The sequence below is a fragment of the Melanostigma gelatinosum genome (assembly GCF_949748355.1).
Source record: "Melanostigma gelatinosum genome assembly, chromosome: 10".
In the NCBI taxonomy this organism is placed as follows: domain Eukaryota; kingdom Metazoa; phylum Chordata; class Actinopteri; order Perciformes; family Zoarcidae; genus Melanostigma; species Melanostigma gelatinosum.
This window is the reverse complement of record NC_136643.1, coordinates 26094234-26113687: the sequence shown is the minus strand read 5'-3', so window position 1 is coordinate 26113687 and position 19454 is coordinate 26094234. Positions and strand designations below refer to the sequence as shown.

General features: G+C 42.8%; 1 protein-coding gene across 14 annotated transcripts in view; it reads left to right on the top strand.

The window, feature by feature from the left end:
• The first annotated feature begins 439 nt into the window (after window positions 1–439).
• neb (nebulin) overlaps window positions 440–19454 on the top strand; it is a 77115-nt gene continuing 58100 nt past the window's right edge. For 11 of the 14 annotated variants that reach the window (XM_079277416.1, XM_079277419.1, XM_079277420.1 and 8 more), the window contains exons 1-22: window positions 441–494; window positions 1523–1618; window positions 6889–6930; window positions 7915–8022; window positions 8141–8248; window positions 9267–9371; window positions 9445–9549; window positions 9637–9741; window positions 10500–10604; window positions 10949–11053; window positions 11138–11245; window positions 15056–15172; window positions 15784–15885; window positions 15980–16087; window positions 16176–16280; window positions 16365–16463; window positions 17701–17805; window positions 17908–18015; window positions 18108–18221; window positions 18778–18975; window positions 19087–19194; window positions 19275–19373. In XM_079277416.1, the coding sequence (XP_079133542.1) occupies window positions 1544–1618; window positions 6889–6930; window positions 7915–8022; window positions 8141–8248; window positions 9267–9371; window positions 9445–9549; window positions 9637–9741; window positions 10500–10604; window positions 10949–11053; window positions 11138–11245; window positions 15056–15172; window positions 15784–15885; window positions 15980–16087; window positions 16176–16280; window positions 16365–16463; window positions 17701–17805; window positions 17908–18015; window positions 18108–18221; window positions 18778–18975; window positions 19087–19194; window positions 19275–19373 (2229 nt within the window). In that variant the 5' untranslated portion in view covers window positions 441–494; window positions 1523–1543. Of the gene's footprint in view, window positions 495–1522; window positions 1619–6888; window positions 6931–7914; window positions 8023–8140; window positions 8249–9266; window positions 9372–9444; window positions 9550–9636; window positions 9742–10499; window positions 10605–10948; window positions 11054–11137; window positions 11246–15055; window positions 15173–15783; window positions 15886–15979; window positions 16088–16175; window positions 16281–16364; window positions 16464–17700; window positions 17806–17907; window positions 18016–18107; window positions 18222–18777; window positions 18976–19086; window positions 19195–19274; window positions 19374–19454 lie in introns of all 14 variants that reach the window. The other 3 variants (XM_079277415.1, XM_079277423.1, XM_079277414.1) reach the window with 2 other exon arrangements.

Here is a 19454-nt window from a genome sequence, read left to right as displayed (position 1 = left end):
GAACACATCAAACCTCCTTGAGTTTGATGTAGACTGGATTCTAGAGAGGACCAGCTCAGGCTCAGCTGACAGATGACCTCAACAGGTCTGGCTCTCAGCCCTGCTGGGTCTTCAGCTCACATCCTCACCTACGATCACACCTGCTTCCAAAACCTTTTGCAAAAAAACCCCAAAACAAACGAGCATTTGTCAACACCCCCCCTCACACAGAGTGCTGCTGTTGTAGTCGGGGTTGACCCTTCTTTCTTCTTGTGCTCGTTCCTTCCTCATAACCGTACCGCTGATGCATTCGCCTCGACAGGTGCTCTTTTCTGAGGGGGTCATTTCGGTATATTTAGATTCTGAAACCTGAGAGCGCCGGCCTGTGATTGGCTGAGTCGGCCACACGATAACCTGGGTAGAAATCTCAGCTGTGTGCTGTCGCCCGGTGTTTCTCTGGAGGGAAGCTGGGGAGACTTTGGCGGCTTGGGAGACCTTTAAACTTTGTATAACCGGTAAGAAAGCAAAAGAAGGAAAACCAAAAACCCTTAAATGTCCACATTTCTACACACTTGCATGGCTTTCCATCTGTTCGGACGTTCGTTATTTTCGTCCTCTGCTGCCATCTGGATCCAGCTGATTGAGGGATAAAGAGCGTAAAGGCTCTGCTGCACATTGAAGGAATAACCCAACAATCAAGATCTGCAAGGATCCAACACGATGAAACCAGGCCTCTCTTTTTTCTTTGGATGTATCTGAAAGTCCAGCAGCGGCCGTCTCTCTGAAATCTCAACACCTGTCCAGCCTTTTTTTGTCCTTTCGTCTATTTCTCTTATTATTGTACAGAGAAAATTGCCTTTTGATTGAAAGAGAGGGTAATGAAGTGCTAAAAAAGGTACTTAGTATGCCATCCTATATTTAACCTGCAGCCTCAGAAGGCATTGGCCCCACCATTTGCTAAACAGAGTCAACCAATCAGGCTGCGGCATTAGCTTACATGTCAAATCGCTGAAGTTGTGCTGGGCAGCTGTCGCCAACCTTCAGCTCCTGAGCTGTGTTGTGGCTGTCGCACATTCACGGCCTGTTGGAATGTGTCTCACCTCCCTAATCTGCAGCTACTGATTGACACTTTGTGAGGCGTTTCACACACTTCTTCTACACTTTGTTTTTAGGATTTCGGCGGTTCAGTTTGAGACCCTAGTGGATGGCAAGTGAGGCTTTTTTACTGTCAGGAAAATACCGCGGGAATCTTTCGCTGGTACGACACACACTTTTGGTTTAACATTCATATCTTCGTGTCGTTTTCTTCTAGCATGCGGTTGCTGTGTATTATTTCCGATCTGAATCTGGGTAACTGGGTTCAGCAGTGGGGGGGATGACTGGCCGGTGCATTTGTCTCTTCTGATCTCTGGTCTGAGCCCCAGGATAAGCTGTCTGACATGTGTGACTCGATGCTACTGATGGAACATTGAAGTTAACTTCTGAACTTTCTTCATTCACAGTTCAAATGATGAATAATAAATGTTGTCTGTGTTTTACGCAGAGACTCTAAATCCGTCTCAAAATGACGGAAGTTGTGGAGGAGTATGAGGAGTATGAGGAGTATGAGGAGTATGAGGAGGAGGAGATTGTGGAAGAGGTAAGTGGACGTTTTCTCACTGTTATCTGTGTTTGATGATCTTTGATTGTTTCCAGCCTAAATACGATTTAATAAATGAGAAATGATTGAGTAGAGTTGAGGTTAGATACAGGGCCTGCAGGTTTTAGTCCCCTATGAATAGTTAAGTTACCCCCCCCCCCCCCCCCCCCCTCCAGTCAGCAGTTCATGGAAGAACTTCTTCTGGTGGATCCGGTTTCAGACGGACACCTTCTGAGTCCTGGATTGCCTTTAACAGCCACTTTAATCAAAACTGTTTCAAATTCAAGACAGAATCTTTATCTGGGACATTGTTGTGCTATAAATGTAGAGATGGCAGGAACTCATATGCAGTTCGCATGCCATCCTATATATATATATAAAATGGAGTCGAGTGACAACAGCCAGATGCACAAGAGTTTATTCTTGCCTATGATTGAACTACATGTCTTTGTAGCAGAGCATCAGATATCTGCAGCTTGTCTAACCTACCGATGGACACATGGAACGCTGTAATGGCTCCGACATGACGGCAGTCTTCTTCCTCTTGTAGCATAAATAGAGCAGATTGGATTTCATAGAATTCAGGAATGTGCAAGTTTCAGCAAGTTTTGTTGAAATTGACCTGTTTGTGTGTTCACATATGTACGTGTGTGAAGGTCTTCCTGTCTGTGTCCAATGGAAGAGTGAAAACAGAAGGCTAACAGCTTAATCTCATATTTCCTGGTGAAATAGGATTAAAGTTTGCCTTGTATATTTCTTCATACTTAATATTGCTGATATCTTATAGGGGAGTCTGAATGGTTTAAAATAAAATGTATTACCAATCAATCAGTGGTCATTTAACTCCCACATAACATATCAAGTGTTTCAAAGAGATTTACATCTTTACTGCAAAGATGTAAATCGTTTGGGAGGCGGAACAAGCGGATACCCATCACCCAAAACCAATACACTCTGATTTCACTGGCTTTCATCTGCACTGTGGAGAGAAGTTGCATTGTTCTGAGTAAACAGTAGGACGGCTTCTCATTTCATCTACAGAATGGGGAGAAACATACGTACGACTGTTCAGCTCGTCCATGAGAATAGAAAACACAGACCTAGTTTAATCACTTCAAAAATAGTTTATTTGCTAATGATCTACTTTGTACCTCATTGTGATCATGAGTAGTATTTTCTCTATATTAAATGAACACCACCTGAATTAAGAAACTCAGCATCTTATTTCATGTTATTTTATTTGAGCTACTCTCTCAGAAACCACAGTCGTAAGTCCAAACTTGTGGTGTCATCAAGTATAAAGCTGCTTCACAGACGTCCCGTAGGAATGATGTCATCATCACTGGTTTCCTCCACAAACAGCCAATAGGATTCTTCCATTTAGGACTCATTGCTGCAGCTCTTTATGTTTACGTCCAGAATTGTATTAATTGCGCTTACACAGTAATGTGCACATTGTTTTTAGGATGTCTGAAGCCTTATTATGAAACCAATAGTACTCAAATTGCTTACTGTAATGCAAACGCTGGACACAAAGCCAGCATTAATATCCCACAATGCAATGCGGTGGTTACGACATAATCCATAACAGACGATGGCTCGACAGCTCTGCACGTCAATAACGCTTCAGTTGAAGAGTAAGATGTTCCTTGCTGGATGTAATATATATTCAAATGAGTTCAGACTTTAGGATTCTTACAAATCGGTGCATCAGAAAAGATGCATAATGTTTATACACACAAAAGTATGTTGAATGAAAGTACGTGCGTATTCCTTTTATTCCTTTTTTTATCCCTAAATGAGCTTCATTGTATTGAAGTTTTATCAGCTATGAAACAGAATGAGAAGAGACTGGTCACTCTCTGTGTCGTCTATAACATCTTTATCGATTCAATATCTATGGAGCAGTTTATACTTCATACTTGATGATATCACAAATGTATTATTATTATTATTATTCACCTTTATTTAACCAGATAATTCAATTGAGAACCAGTTTATAATGACAACCTGGTCAACAAGGCGACAAAATGAAACAAAGATACAATCTCATACAAAACTTACAACATCACAATATGCACAATATATATTGTTCATATTTGGGTGTTTGCAAACTGCAATACAATGTTATTTTCTCTTTGGATTCTGGAGAGAGTTGTTCACGTTTGTTATTATTTTCAGACAGTAGGAATAACACGTATGGGTTTTATTAAAAAGAGGCGTAGTTCTCCTCAGGTTATTGAGGGGTGGACCGAAGAGTTCTCTGTCTGGCATCCGGACTAATTTAGAAGTGGACATCTACGGCAGATTGGCAGAGAGATGGAGTGGAGGGAGAGGTAAAGAGAGGGAGAGAGATGGAGGGAGAGAGAGAGAGATAGAGAGGGAGGGAGAGAAGCCTCTGTGCTGTAAAGCACACTCTGATGGAAGGCGTTAGCGTCACAGCGTTCACTCAGAGAGACACTGAGAGGTTCTCTCTGCGTTGCTTTGTGGCGATGTGTTTCATTCACACCTATGGTTCTCTCCTGTCTGATAGATCCAGATGTTGAAGCCTCTTACACAAAAAAAAGGATTTGAAATGTTCTTTCTCGCAGCTCTGGTTTATTCTAGATTTGAAGTTGTTATTGGTCAGCTTCAGGTCCAAACGTTCCACCTCATGTGACTGTAAATACTTCCTAAGTAGAGGGAAGTGTAATTCAGGCATGCTGTAAGTTAGACGGGCTATTCATGGAGCAGCAAGTCAGAGGTTTAGGAGGCTTTTCCCCCTTTGAATAGATAGACGACATTCATCTTCTCCTAATAACAGATGAAACCAGCGGTATCTAACCATGTAGACATGTTTGATCTGAACCCCAGATTAGCTTTAGGCAACAAACCAACAGTTAGCTTTAGGCAACAAACCAACAGTTAGGTTTAGGCAACAAACCAACAGTTAGCTTTAGGCAACAAACCAACAGTTAGGTTTAGACAACAAACCAACAGTTAGGTTTAGGCAACAAACCAACAGTTAGCTTTAGGCAACAAACCAACAGTTAGGTTTAGACAACAAACCAACAGTTAGGTTTAGGCAACAAACCAACAGTTAGCTTTAGGCAACAAACCAACAGTTAGGTTTAGGCAACAAACCAACAGTTAGGTTTAGGCAACAAACCAACAGTTAGGTTTAGGCAACAAACCAACAGTTAGCTTTAGGCAACAAACCAACAGTTAGGTTTAGGCAACAAACCAACAGTTAGCTTTAGGCAACAAACCAACAGTTAGGTTTAGACAACAAACCAACAGTTAGGTTTAGGCAACAAACCAACAGTTAGCTTTAGGCAACAAACCAACAGTTAGGTTTAGGCAACAAACCAACAGTTAGGTTTAGGCAACAAACCAACAGTTAGGTTTAGGCAACAAACCAACAGTTAGCTTTAGGCAACAAACCAACAGTTAGGTTTAGGCAACAAACCAACAGTTAGGTTTAGGCAACAAACCAACAGTTAGCTTTAGGCAACAAACCAACAGTTAGCTTTAGGCAACAAACCAACAGTTAGGTTTCGACAACAAACCAACAGTTAGGTTTAGACATCAAACCAATAGTTAGGTTTAGACAACAAACCAACAGTTAGCTTTAGACAACAAACCAACAGTTAGGTTTAGGCAACAAACCAACAGTTAGCTTTAGACAACAAACCAACAGTTAGGTTTCGACAACAAACCAACAGTTAGGTTTCGACAACAAACCAATAGTTAGGTTTAGGCAACAAACCAACAGTTAGGTTTCGACAACAAACCAATAGTTAGGTTTAGGCAACAAACCAACATTTAGGTTTCGACAACAAACCAATAGTTAGGTTTAGGCAACAAACCAACAGTTAGGTTTAGGCAACAAACCAACAGTTAGGTTTAGGCAACAAACCGATAGTTAGGTTTAGGCAACAAACCAACAGTTAGCTTTAGGCAACAAACCAACAGTTAGGTTTCGACAACAAACCAATAGTTAGGTTTAGACAACAAACCAATAGTTAGGTTTCGACAACAAACCAATAGTTAGGTTTAGGCAACACACCAACAGTTAGGTTTAGGCAACAAACCAACAGTTAGGTTTAGGCAACAAACCGATAGTTAGGTTTAGGCAACAAACCAACAGTTAGCTTTAGGCAACAAACCAACAGTTAGGTTTAGGCAACAAACCAACAGTTAGCTTTAGGCAACAAACCAACAGTTAGGTTTAGGCAACAAACCAACAGTTAGCTTTAGGCAACAAACCAACAGTTAGCTTTAGGCAACAAATCAACAGTTAGCTTTAGGCAACAAACCAACAGTTAGGTTTAGGCAACAAACCAACAGTTAGGTTTAGGCAACAAATCAACATTTAGCTTTAGGCAACAAACCAACAGTTAGGTTTAGGCAACAAATCAACAGTTAGCTTTAGGCAACAAACCAACAGTTAGGTTTAGGCAACAAACCAACAGTTAGATTTTGGCAACAAATCAACAGTTAGCTTTAGGCAACAAACCAATAGTTAGATTTAGGCAACAAATCAACAGTTAGGTTTAGGCAACAAACCAACAGTTAGGTTTAGACAACAAAACCACATAACCAGGTTTAGGAAAACCACCACCATAACCGTGGTGTTGACCACCGGTCCTCTGGTGGAAAGTCCTGTTTGTTGGACATTATAAAGTTCATCACTCGCTCTGACTGTTGCTTAGTCACGTGGATGCATTTAATCTGTATCTCCGCCATGAATTGGGATCCTAATTGACTTTCCTTTGGCATTATTTTCATGCTTAGCAACAAGAAAAGAAACAGACAGTTGTCCCTGTAAAAGAAACCAATAGATGTCAGTTCAGGGCTGGATGACAGGAACAATGGTCTAAATATAATGTCACGTGAGTGGCTGGTGTTTATTGAGCAGGTTCAAAGAGTTAGAGCACTCAGGCTCATATAACAGAGCATATCAATGCTGCTCTGTGCTCCTGTGCAATAGAGGCTTAATTAGACTCCAGTCTTACTTCCAGTAACATTCACCAGTTTATTACACGTTAGGACAAAGATCCCTCTCTTCTTCTTGAGGGCGTTTGACAGAACAGAACCACTAATGTGATGCGGTGTAGAGTGACGTCCTACTCTGTCACACCGGGGGTGTTAGCGGAGCTCCAGAGCTGCAGAAAAATCACCCTCAATCTGAATCCAATGAATCAAAAGATACTGTGCTGTTTCTCCCATGACGTGTTCTGGTAGTTGTGAAACCTCAGTGTGTCCTATATTTGTAATATGTCGAGCAGATGACAACGACGACTGAGCACGAGAGTTCTCAGGCCTTCCAGGTAAAGCACCTCCTCCTCTCCCAAGAGACAACAGTTCAAACAGTACCGCGGTGCAACCCCCCCCCCCCCCCCCCATTCACCTGCATGTCTGTTAATTGATAATCTGTCTGCTTATTTCACCTGTTGTCCTCGATGTTGGCAGGTTTTTATCTTAAAGCCTTAAAGGTTTACGATAAATCAGTTAAACCTCTGCATGAACATTCAAGTATTGTTTTGGTTGCACTTTCTATGACGTCCATGTCCATGACGCATTATAAACACTCAATGTGTTATAATCTGCTTATATCTCTGTGTAATCATAGTTATAAGCACTCATACATATTATTAATGCTCTAGAACATAACCATATCACTGACTTTATTTTTATTGTGTATTATAATTCTCATAGTTGTAACACATTATAATGTTTTTCATGTGTTATAATCACTGTTATAATGCATTATAATGTGATTTTAAGTTATTTTAAGTGGTCATTGTTTGATTTAAGTAAAGACAGAAAATGTATTGAACAACATTTTGTGTTCTTGCATAGATTTAATCATATTTTATTCACTTTACTTCATTTAACTGCTTCCTGTGAGTCGGTCTCTGTGGCTTTACTTCGTGTTGCTGAGCTGGCGTTGCATGCGTCGCTCAATGCTCATCGGCAGCGTGGACGTGACCGCACATTCACCGCTTTACCACCTGTTACTTGTGTTCGTCCTTCTGTCACTCTTCATCCAACATTCATGACTTCATCCCAACCACCTGAATGTGTTACTGATTTATTATCCTGTTAAAGTCTTCACATTGAGTTATTGAGTTATTAGAGTGATAGGTAGGTTGTTTTCTCTTCACCTTGACACCATCAGATCGTTTTGTTGTCACGTCGCTGAGTCCTCGTCGTTTCAATGATCGCCTCGTTTCCCTTCCTGTCATGGAGGAGCCGAGGCCCTCTTCAGGTCGTCGGGTGGCTGATTGTGTTTCCTTTCTCTCCTCCTCCAGTCTGGCTTGCCCACCAGGAAAGTCAGGAAGAAGGTGAAGGTGGACACCTCCAAGTTCATGACCCCGTACCTGGCTCACAGCCAGAAGATGATGGAGCAGTACAGTCATGTGAGCATCGAGTCAAAACCAATCTGTTTCGTCTGCTTCAGCTCTAAACGACAGTGGAATATTTCAGTGTTGTTTTTTAACTGTATTTAACTTTTGACTGTTGGGTTCTACTTAACAGAACAAATACCGGCATGCGTACGACGTGTCCAGAGGGACTCCTCCTGCCATCATCACTGATTCTCCTGAAATGATCCGCATCAGGAAGGCCCAGGAGCAGCTCAGCGAGGTACCGAATAATCCCCCAAATCATGACTGAATAATCCCCCAAATCATGACCGAATAATCCCCCAAATCATGACAGAATAATCCCCCAAATCATGACCGAATAATCCCCAAAATCATGACCGAATAATCCCTCAAATCATGACCGAATAATCCCCCAAATAATGACTGAATAATCCCCCAAATCATGACCGAATAATCCCCCAAATCATGACCGAATAATCCCCCAAATCATGACCGAATAATCCCTCAAATCATGACCGAATAATCCCTCAAATCATGACCGAATAATCCCCCAAATCATGACCGAATAATCCCTCAAATCATGACCGAATAATCCCTCAAATCATGACCGAATAATCCCTCAAATCATGATTGAATAATCCCTCAAATCATGACCGAATAATCCCCCAAATCATGACCGAATAATCCCCCAAATCATGACCGAATAATCCCCCAAATCATGACCGAATAATCCCTCAAATCATGACCGAATAATCCCTCAAATCATGACAGAATAATCCCTCAAATCATGACCGAATAATCCCCCAAATCATGACCGAATAATCCCTCAAATCATGACCGAATAATCCCTCAAATCATGACCGAATAATCCCTCAAATCATGACTGAATAATCCCCCAAATCATGACTGAATAATCCCCCAAATCATGACCGAATAATCCCCCAAATCATGACCGAATAATCCCTCAAATCATGACCGAATAATCCCTCAAATCATGATGTCTAAAATTCAAGGCTGAGGGTTAGAAGGTTATTAAAATAGAAGACTGCTGATTTATATCCTGTTTGTGAAATTAACCTAAACTAAATGATTCTTTGTCAGCAATAGAGCAGACATGCTGAACAATTTTATTTTAAATTGTATATATTGTTTGATAAATGTATTTATTCATTTAACAGATGAATGAATTACAATGAACATTAAGGACACATTTAAATTGTAAAAGTGTATTTTTTCTCTGGTCATGAATGATAATAACCAACATGTGTTGTCTTCAGGTTAAGTACCGCATGGAGGGAAATAAGACTCGGACAACAAGCTTGTATGACGGTGAGGCCAAAGAGATCGCCCACGTCAAGCGTGTCTCCGAACTGATCAGCAAGGTGAGTTACCTGAACGTAGACTCAGAGGAGTAAAATCATCTCGATGTTTAACACTGATGCTCGTCTCTTGCAGGTTCTGTACAGACAGAAGTGGGATGAGATGAAGGACCGGTACCTGCTGCCTCCGGATGCTCCTGAGCTGGTTCTGGCTGTGAAGAACGCTGCCAACTACAGCAAAGTAAAGACAATGTTCTGACGGCAGAAATAACATCTGATGCTTGTTTAATACAAATAAATGCATTCACCTTGTTTACGCCTTGTTCAGAAACGTTACACGGAGCTGTGGGATGAAGAGAAGACCATGTTCTACCCGTACAGCGACAGCCCTGAGCTGCGCAGGGTGGCCAAAGCTCAGGAGGCCCTCAGTGATGTGAGTGTACTGACAATGAAGCCTTCTGATGAATATAGAATAGAAGAAAAATACTATAGAATTATGACAAAATACTATAACATGTATACAGTATATCTGACTTAAAAATGGACGAGCTGTGCAGTTTTTACAAGTGGTAGTTTTGTTCCAGAAGTTGTACAAATAATGTACAAAGACACACGTAATATTTGTGAAAAGGCTTTTAATGATTCTAGGGTTTGGCGATGTGATAATATACGTTTGATAAACGTCTGCGGCAGCTCTCTCCTCAATATAACCGGCTTTTATTATCCTCAGGGAGAAGGAGTGTCTTACAGTAGACGTTCACACAATATATATACCGTATATTGATATTGTGTTAAGCAAGTATAGCATGATATAGGATTTGATCTATATGATATACTGGTTCAATGACTGCCGTTTGGTGCAGTTTCTTGTAGTTTGTACATTGAAACAATGTAGAATATCTAAGTAGCTGTGACTTTAATTGACCTCAGCATCAACAAGCACATTTTCTCCATCTTCAATGTTTTCTTCCTCCTGTTTGTGCTTACTCAGATTTATCACATGTCGTTATTTCCACTCACGTTGCAGGAAATTAAAACGGTCGTTAGCGTGTAACCTGTTCTGCTGATGGAAGGAAGTCACCAGTCGATACGATCTGTGTGCTAAGCTCAGCTATTGATGTTGAAGAAGTAACCACCTCAGTCAATTCAAACTCCTAATGTGTGTGTGTGTGTGTGTGCGTGTGTGTGCAGATTCGCTATAAGAAGGGTCACGATCAGCGTAAGGCGAAGTACACCTCGCTGGCTGATCCTCCTGAAGTGGAGCTGGCCAGGAGAGTGAACAATCAGCTCAGTGATGTAAGCAGAACACCTTTAATGTGGCTCTCAAGCATGATGTGTATGTGAAGGAAACACAGGAGGACGGAAGGTAGACGAAGTGAGACATTTATTTCTATTAATGATAAGTGCAGAGGAGAATAATAAACCTCAGGGCTGCTCAGGGACATTTAATTAGAGAGGCTCAAACTTGCACTTTCCTTCTGTCTCTGACTGATTCTGCATTCAAATGATGGCAAAGACAAGTTCTGCAATCCATCAGACTTTTGCCTCCTTTAAACACCTTCATCTACAGAAATGTGAATATAACTGGCTTTATTACGCCATTATTATTATTATTATTTAGTTGTTTTTGTTTTCCACAGCTCAAATACAAGGAAGATTACAATAAGAACGTGAAGGGTCAGTGGTGCGAGACGCCGTACTTCGACGTGGCGACTGCCAGGGTGGCGATGGAAAACTTCAGCAGCGTAAGAGCCGACTTCCACCTGAAGGTTTTCTGAACGCGACAACTTTCACTGCATCTAACTGTCCGGATCCTTTTCTCCCTGCAGAAAAGATACACGCAAGACTACGAGGACAGCAAAGACCAAATCTATTTCATGCAAACGGACACGCCCGTTTATGACGCCAACAAGAATGCTCGCATCGCTGCCAGCGGGGTGAGTCCACCCAGAGGACATCAGAGTGTTATTATAGGTCCTAGAGCTCCAGATAGAGCAGAGAGTGAGTCCACTGAGGACATCAGAGTGTTATTATAGGTCCTAGAGCTCCAGATAGAGCAGAGTGTGAGTCCACCCAGAGGACATCAGAGTGTTATTATAGGTCCTAGAGCTCCAGATAGAGCAGAGTGTGAGTCCACCCAGAGGACATCAGAGTGTTATTATAGGTCCTAGAGCTCCAGATAGAGCAGAGTGTGAGTCCACCCAGAGGACATCAGAGTGTTATTATAGGTCCTAGAGCTCCAGATAGAGCAGAGAGTGAGTCCACTGAGGACATCAGAGTGTTATTATAGGTCCTAGAGCTCCAGATAGAGCAGAGAGTGAGTCCACACAGAGGACATCAGAGTGTTATTATAGGTCCTAGAGCTCTAGATAGAGCAGAGAGTGAGTCCACTGAGGACATCAGAGTGTTATTATAGGTCCTAGAGCTCTAGATAGAGCAGAGAGTGAGTCCACTGAGGACATCAGAGTGTTATTATAGGTCCTAGAGCTCCAGATAGAGCAGAGAGTGAGTCCACACAGAGGACATCAGAGTGTTATTATAGGTCCTAGAGCTCTAGATAGAGCAGAGAGTGAGTCCACACAGAGGACATTAGAGTGTTACTATAGGTCCTAGAGCTCCAGATAGAGCAGAGAGTGAGTCCACACAGAGGACATCAGAGTGTTATTATAGGTCCTAGAGCTCTAGATAGAGCAGAGAGTGAGTCCACACAGAGGACATCAGAGTGTTACTATAGGTCCTAGAGCTCTAGATAGAGCAGAGAGTGAGTCCACACAGAGGACATCAGAGTGTTATTATAGGTCCTAGAGCTCCAGATAGAGCAGAGAGTGAGTCCACACAGAGGACATCAGAGTGTTATTATAGGTCCTAGAGCTCTAGATAGAGCAGAGAGTGAGTCCACACAGAGGACATCAGAGTCTTACTATAGGTCCTAGAGCTCTAGATAGAGCAGAGAGTGAGTCCACACAGAGGACATCAGAGTGTTATTGTAGGTCCTAGAGCTCTAGATAGAGCAGAGAGTGAGTCCACACAGAGGACATCAGAGTGTTATTATAGGTCCTAGAGCTCCAGATAGAGCAGAGAGTGAGTCCACCCAGAGGACATCAGAGTGTTATTATAGGTCCTAGAGCTCCAGATAGAGCAGAGAGTGAGTCCACTGAGGACATCAGAGTGTTATTATAGGTCCTAGAGCTCTAGATAGAGCAGAGAGTGAGTCCACTGAGGACATCAGAGTGTTACTATAGGTCCTAGAGCTCTAGATAGAGCAGAGAGTGAGTCCACTGAGGACATCAGAGTGTTATTATAGGTCCTAGAGCTCTAGATAGAGCAGAGAGTGAGTCAACACAGAGGACATCAGAGTGTTATTATAGGTCCTAGAGCTCTAGATAGAGCAGAGAGTGAGTCCACACAGAGGACATCAGAGTGTTACTATAGGTCCTAGAGCTCTAGATAGAGCAGAGAGTGAGTCCACTGAGGACATCAGAGTGTTACTATAGGTCCTAGAGCTCTAGATAGAGCAGAGAGTGAGTCCACTGAGGACATCAGAGTGTTATTATAGGTCCTAGAGCTCTAGATAGAGCAGAGAGTGAGTCAACACAGAGGACATCAGAGTGTTACTATAGGTCCTAGAGCTCTAGATAGAGCAGAGAGTGAGTCCACTGAGGACATCAGAGTGTTACTATAGGTCCTAGAGCTCTAGATAGAGCAGAGAGTGAGTCCACTGAGGACATCAGAGTGTTATTATAGGTCCTAGAGCTCTAGATAGAGCAGAGAGTGAGTCAACACAGAGGACATCAGAGTGTTATTATAGGTCCTAGAGCTCTAGATAGAGCAGAGAGTGAGTCCACCCAGAGGACATCAGAGTGTTATTATAGGTCCTAGAGCTCCAGATAGAGCAGAAAGTGAGTCCACTGAGGACATCAGAGTGTTATTATAGGTCCTAGAGCTCTAGATAGAGCAGAGAGTGAGTCCACTGAGGACATCAGAGTGTTATTATAGGTCCTAGAGCTCCAGATAGAGCAGAGAGTGAGTCCACACAGAGGACATCAGAGTGTTATTATAGGTCCTAGAGCTCTAGATAGAGCAGAGAGTGAGTCCACACAGAGGACATCAGAGTGTTACTATAGGTCCTAGAGCTCTAGATAGAGCAGAGAGTGAGTCCACTGAGGACATCAGAGTGTTATTATAGGTCCTAGAGCTCCAGATAGAGCAGAGAGTGAGTCCACACAGAGGACATCAGAGTGTTATTATAGGTCCTAGAGCTCTAGATAGAGCAGAGAGTGAGTCCACACAGAGGACATCAGAGTGTTACTATAGGTCCTAGAGCTCTAGATAGAGCAGAGAGTGAGTCCACACAGAGGACATCAGAGTGTTATTGTAGGTCCTAGAGCTCTAGATAGAGCAGAGAGTGAGTCCAGACAGAGGACATCAGAGTGTTATTATAGGTCCTAGAGCTCCAGATAGAGCAGAGAGTGAGTCCACCCAGAGGACATCAGAGTGTTATTATAGGTCCTAGAGCTCCAGATAGAGCAGAGAGTGAGTCCACTGAGGACATCAGAGTGTTATTATAGGTCCTAGAGCTCTAGATAGAGCAGAGAGTGAGTCCACTGAGGACATCAGAGTGTTACTATAGGTCCTAGAGCTCTAGATAGAGCAGAGAGTGAGTCCACTGAGGACATCAGAGTGTTATTATAGGTCCTAGAGCTCTAGATAGAGCAGAGAGTGAGTCAACACAGAGGACATCAGAGTGTTATTATAGGTCCTAGAGCTCTAGATAGAGCAGAGAGTGAGTCCACACAGAGGACATCAGAGTGTTACTATAGGTCCTAGAGCTCTAGATAGAGCAGAGAGTGAGTCCACACAGAGGACATCAGAGTGTTATTGTAGGTCCTAGAGCTCTAGATAGAGCAGAGAGTGAGTCCACTGAGGACATCAGAGTGTTATTATAGGTCCTAGAGCTCCAGATAGAACAGAGAGTGAGTCCACACAGAGGACATCAGAGTGTTACTATAGGTCCTAGAGCTCTAGATAGAGCAGAGAGTGAGTCCACACAGAGGACATCAGAGTGTTATTGTAGGTCCTAGAGCTCTAGATAGAGCAGAGAGTGAGTCCACTGAGGACATCAGAGTGTTATTATAGGTCCTAGAGCTCCAGATAGAACAGAGAGTGAGTCCACACAGAGGACATCAGAGTGTTATTATAGGTCCTAGAGCTCTAGATAGAGCAGAGAGTGAGTCCACTGAGGACATCAGAGTGTTATTATAGGTCCTAGAGCTCTAGATAGAGCAGAGAGTGAGTCCACTGAGGACATCAGAGTGTTACTATAGGTCCTAGAGCTCTAGATAGAGCAGAGAGTGAGTCCACTGAGGACATCAGAGTGTTATTATAGGTCCTAGAGCTCTAGATAGAGCAGAGAGTGAGTCCACACAGAGGACATCAGAGTGTTATTATAGGTCCTAGAGCTCTAGATAGAGCAGAGAGTGAGTCCACACACTGACGCAGGGACTCACTGTAACACCAGACCTACATTTAAATTCAATGCCACTGCAACAAAGTACAACATGTCAGACTTCCACCCACACATTCATGCAAACATGCGTCATTTTAACAAAGAATAAAAAGACACATGCAGTGGGGTCTTTCCACCGGCGTCGCGTTATGCGAGTCAGCCTGAATCAGCCTGAATCTCAACTCTTTGTGTTTTCAGCCTGAATCTCAACTCTTTGTGGTTTTGTCCTCTGTGTTTTCAGGTCCAATACAAGAAGGAGTACGAGAAGCGCAAAGCGGAGGCCGACTACAACACGCTGCCGGCCACAGAGAATCCTCTCCTCCGGCAGCTCAGATATGCCGGCACCATCCTCAGCGATGTGGGTGTCTGAGAGAAGCTACAGCTGCTCTTATGGAGCAGTGATGGATTATGATTTGGGTGGAAACGGGGGCTCTACACAGTAAAAGATATCCTGACTGCTTGTTTAATCTTAGCTTAAGTTTACAACATAGGAAACATCTTCCTCATGCTAATTCCTCCACTCATGGCTGTGTTCCTATCATAACCTAACTTATTTCAGTCAGACATGGATGTATACTGACACTTTACTGGTTTGGAGGCAAATGAAGTTAAGATAAGATTTCAGTCCCCTGGTCTCCACGTGTCTGCTTCCTGTGTCGACATGAGACATGAGTTTACTCTCGTTACACTGGAGAACCAGGTGACTGCTGAATGATCGAGGTGGCTGTGGGTCTGACATGAAGCTTCTCTGAGTGGATTCTCACATTAATTCTGCTCATTAAACCTTCTGTAAAGTCAATTGCATGCAGAGAAACTCATTGAAAAGGTGATTTAACTGAATGAAGTTACCCGTCTGACGTGTGCAGCCAGTCCGATGATGCGTATAGCCGTGTGTGTGTTCTCTTATTTGAGTTACTGATCATAACTGGTATGTGATGTTTATGTGGTGTTTTCGGTCTTCTTCTACAGAAAGTGTATAAGGCCAGCTATGAGAAGGCCAGAGGTTCCAGCATCAACTACTGCGACACGCCCAAGTTTCAGATGGACTCCGTCCTGAAGAAGTTCACCGATGTGAGAAGACCCTCCGAGCTGAAAGAAGACCTGAGATGTTATCCTTCTCATTTCATCTTTTAGATATTCACATTTGATTTGTTTCTTGTTTTAGATGCGTTACAAAGAAAAGTATGAAAAGGAGGTGAAGGGCCACTACCTCGGCAGCTATGAAGACGTCTTCACGGTTCACTGCCAGAAAGTTGAGGAAATGAAGAATGAGGTGAATAATTATTCTTTCATTTTTATAAAAATGAAAGAGTTTTATCTCCACTATGTCTTTCATGATGTTCTCCTCTTTCATCTCGCAGCACCTCTATAAAGCTGACTATGAAGACATGAAGACGAGATGCTTCTTCCCTCAAACGCTGACGCCAGAGTATGAAGCCGGGAAGAAGCTGCTCCGCTGCAGCGACGTGAGGAGCATCGGCTGATCGGTCTTTGCAGTGAAGTCAGATCCTCCCGTTTCTGAATCTTTCTCTTTTTAAATGCTTTTGCAGACAACTTACCGGCAGCATCCCGACACAGTGAAGTTCACACAGGTGGTGGATTCTCCAGTTCAGCTTCAAGCCGCCATCAACGCCCAACAGCTGAGTGACGTACGTACGAGCGCCTCCGCTGTCACAGTTAACAGCAGTGCAGCTCACCAACTCCACATGTTCACATGAAGCATCACAATCAACATGTCAGCTGTTATTGCACTGTTCAAGCTTCAGCGCAAAGTGCTTTTAAGGTTTAAATATTTACAGAATAACAATTAAAATATCAGAAATGTGAATTGTGTGAATATTACCTGGAGAGAAACTGTCATACTGTGTTTCTCCAGGTAATAGTGCCACCGACAATTCATAACACTGCAAATATATGAATACTTAAATACTCCAGGATTGCCACTTTAAGGAAATGAAATTTATGATGATCTCATAAAAAATACATGGAAGTGCATATATAAATATGATAAGCACAATTTAAACATGTAAAATGTTTCTTTTATTGTTTTAATATATCACATTATGTGTTATTGCCTTTATGCCCCTGTGTGTCTTTAACTCAGTAAACCTGTACTGAGGCAGACGAACTCATCTGCAAACTTATTTTAAATGTGTTATATCAATAAACTGACTTGATGAAACACCATGAGACAGTAAAATAAAGAGGAAATAAGACGTGAAGGGAAATAGGAAAAATAAAACAGTGTTAAGTCTGCTGATCTCACACTGAAGGAAAACGATTAAAAGTTCTTTAATATAGTAAGATATAGCAGCTGATAACATTTAATAACCTCATGCATGTGTTGTAAACGTAGTGACCAACCAGAGCTGAGACTGGAGCGGTGAGAGGACCTGCTGGACTGTTGTCCATTCATTGACAAAGAATGTTCTCGATCACATTCTCTCAGATCATCTTAAAGTCACTCATCCACAAACTGAAGCCCAGCTGTCTCTCTGTGGGCGCCATGGAAACTGGAGAGCCATCTCTCTGTAGTATAAATAGAAATGAGCGTTCAGTCGCCCAGAATAAACCCTGTGATCAGGGGGGGGGGGTCAGATAGAGGCCAGCTAACACACTGCTGCCCTCCAGTGACACAACGTCAGACAACACGGCACCAACTTCAGTCCAACGAGCAGCAGCCAACACGACAGCACATTTAAATATGTACATCAGGCATTATGGAAAGTCACTTCTGGTGAATTTAGGAGAAATCTACAGACGTAAACAGACAAAGTAGTAAAATAAATGTTTTCCTTCTACTTGATGACCAGTGCATGAAGTATCTCTTCCGCCTGTTGAATCACCAGAATGAAACGTAACTTCATGACTTTGTTCTCTTTACAGTTGAACTACAGAGCAAAGTACGAGGAGACAAAGTTCAAGAACTGTCTCCCTCCAGACTATCCCTTCTTCATCCAGTCCAGAGTCAACGCCTTCAACCTCAGCGACGTAAGAAGCCGCTCCGCTCTTCATCTCCTCACCTGACATTGAATGAGACTCGAGACCTTTTCGACTTTTAGGTTCCTGAACAGCTCGACTTTCTCTTCGCAGAACTGTTACAAGTACGATTGGGAGAAGTCCAAAGCGAAGAAGTTTGAGATCAAAGGCGACACCATCTCGATCCTCGCCGCCCGGGCTCACACCAACATCGCCAGTGATGTGAGGATGCTGCGACATCAGCCGCTAGGTTTCTGTAGGTCAGGTATGTTTTATTAATCCACTAATTGCTCACCTGTTATTCTTCCTTGCAGGTTAAATATAAGAAGGAGTATGAGAAGAACAAAGGACAGATGGTCGGAGCCCTCAGCATTAATGACGACCCCAAGATCTTACACTCCGTTCACGTGGCCAAAATCCAGAGTGACGTGAGTCGTCAGCTCTGCATTCAAACATTTCTTCCCTTAACTCTCTGAGACCAAAACCGTTTCTGGGCGTTTTTTCACTCCCGTCACATTTTACTCTCTGTGGTCTTTTTTCACTTCAAAATAAAAGTCCTGCTCCTCTATAGAAACAGAACCATCATGAATAGAAGTAGAGAGAACTAGAACACGCCTTCAGTGCAGAATAACAGTTACAACGACATAAGTCATGAAAAGTTTCATTTCTCAGAGAATTAAATTAACAGGCGCCACGTGTTATATATATTTAACTATTTACACTCTAACAGCCTCTCTCCTCTCCTCTCCTCTCTCCTCTCCTCTCTCCTCTCCTCTCCTCTCTCCTCTCCCCTCTCATCTCTCCTCTCCTCTCTCATTATAAATGCCCATTATAAAGTACCTTAAATCCATAAATAAGGCTAAATTGGCTACATTCGCCATCAACACTGATTGGACATCCACTTAAAGGTTGTGACTTCTCCCTTTTGATATGAATTCATCTGAGCTGAAGAGTTCAACCATCTCTCCCTGATCATCTCCACAGCGTGAATATAAAAAGGACTATGAAAAGATAAAGACCAAGTACCACGTTCCGCTGGATATGATGTCGGTCACCTTGGCTAAGAAGTCCCAGAGCATCGCCAGCATGACGGGTTACAGGAAGATCAGCCCCAACTACTTCCTGCCTCCTGACAGTGTGCTGCTGAACTTGGCCAAGAAAGCCAACGTCATCCAGAGTGACGTAAGCGTTTCCTCCTAATATATAACCTGCACTTGTACTCGCATGCTTATGATGAGAGTAATTATATGTATTCAGTGACACCATTTGATTTTGTGTTTTTCTGCGTCGCAGAATGACTACAAGTCCGACTACAACATCTACACCAAGGGAAGCCCGTGGATCCCCTTCGGCTCCCTGGAGGTGGAGAAGAACAAGAAAGCCGGTGACATCCTGAGTGAGGTAGCGTGTCGCTTCAGTCTTCCTCTGCACTCGTGACGTGTTATTACTCGTTAACAGTGTACTTTACTATCTTCCTGCAGAGGAAATACAGACAACACCCCGACAAGTTCCCCTTCACCTCTATCGACGACCACCCCGTCATGATGCAGGCCAAAGTCAACCAGCTCCAGAGGAGTGACGTGAGTCACGTTGAGCTCTCGTTGGAGGTCTTTCTCACGTCTCTTCTGTTCGCCTCATGTTGAACATGTTGTCTTCTGCCT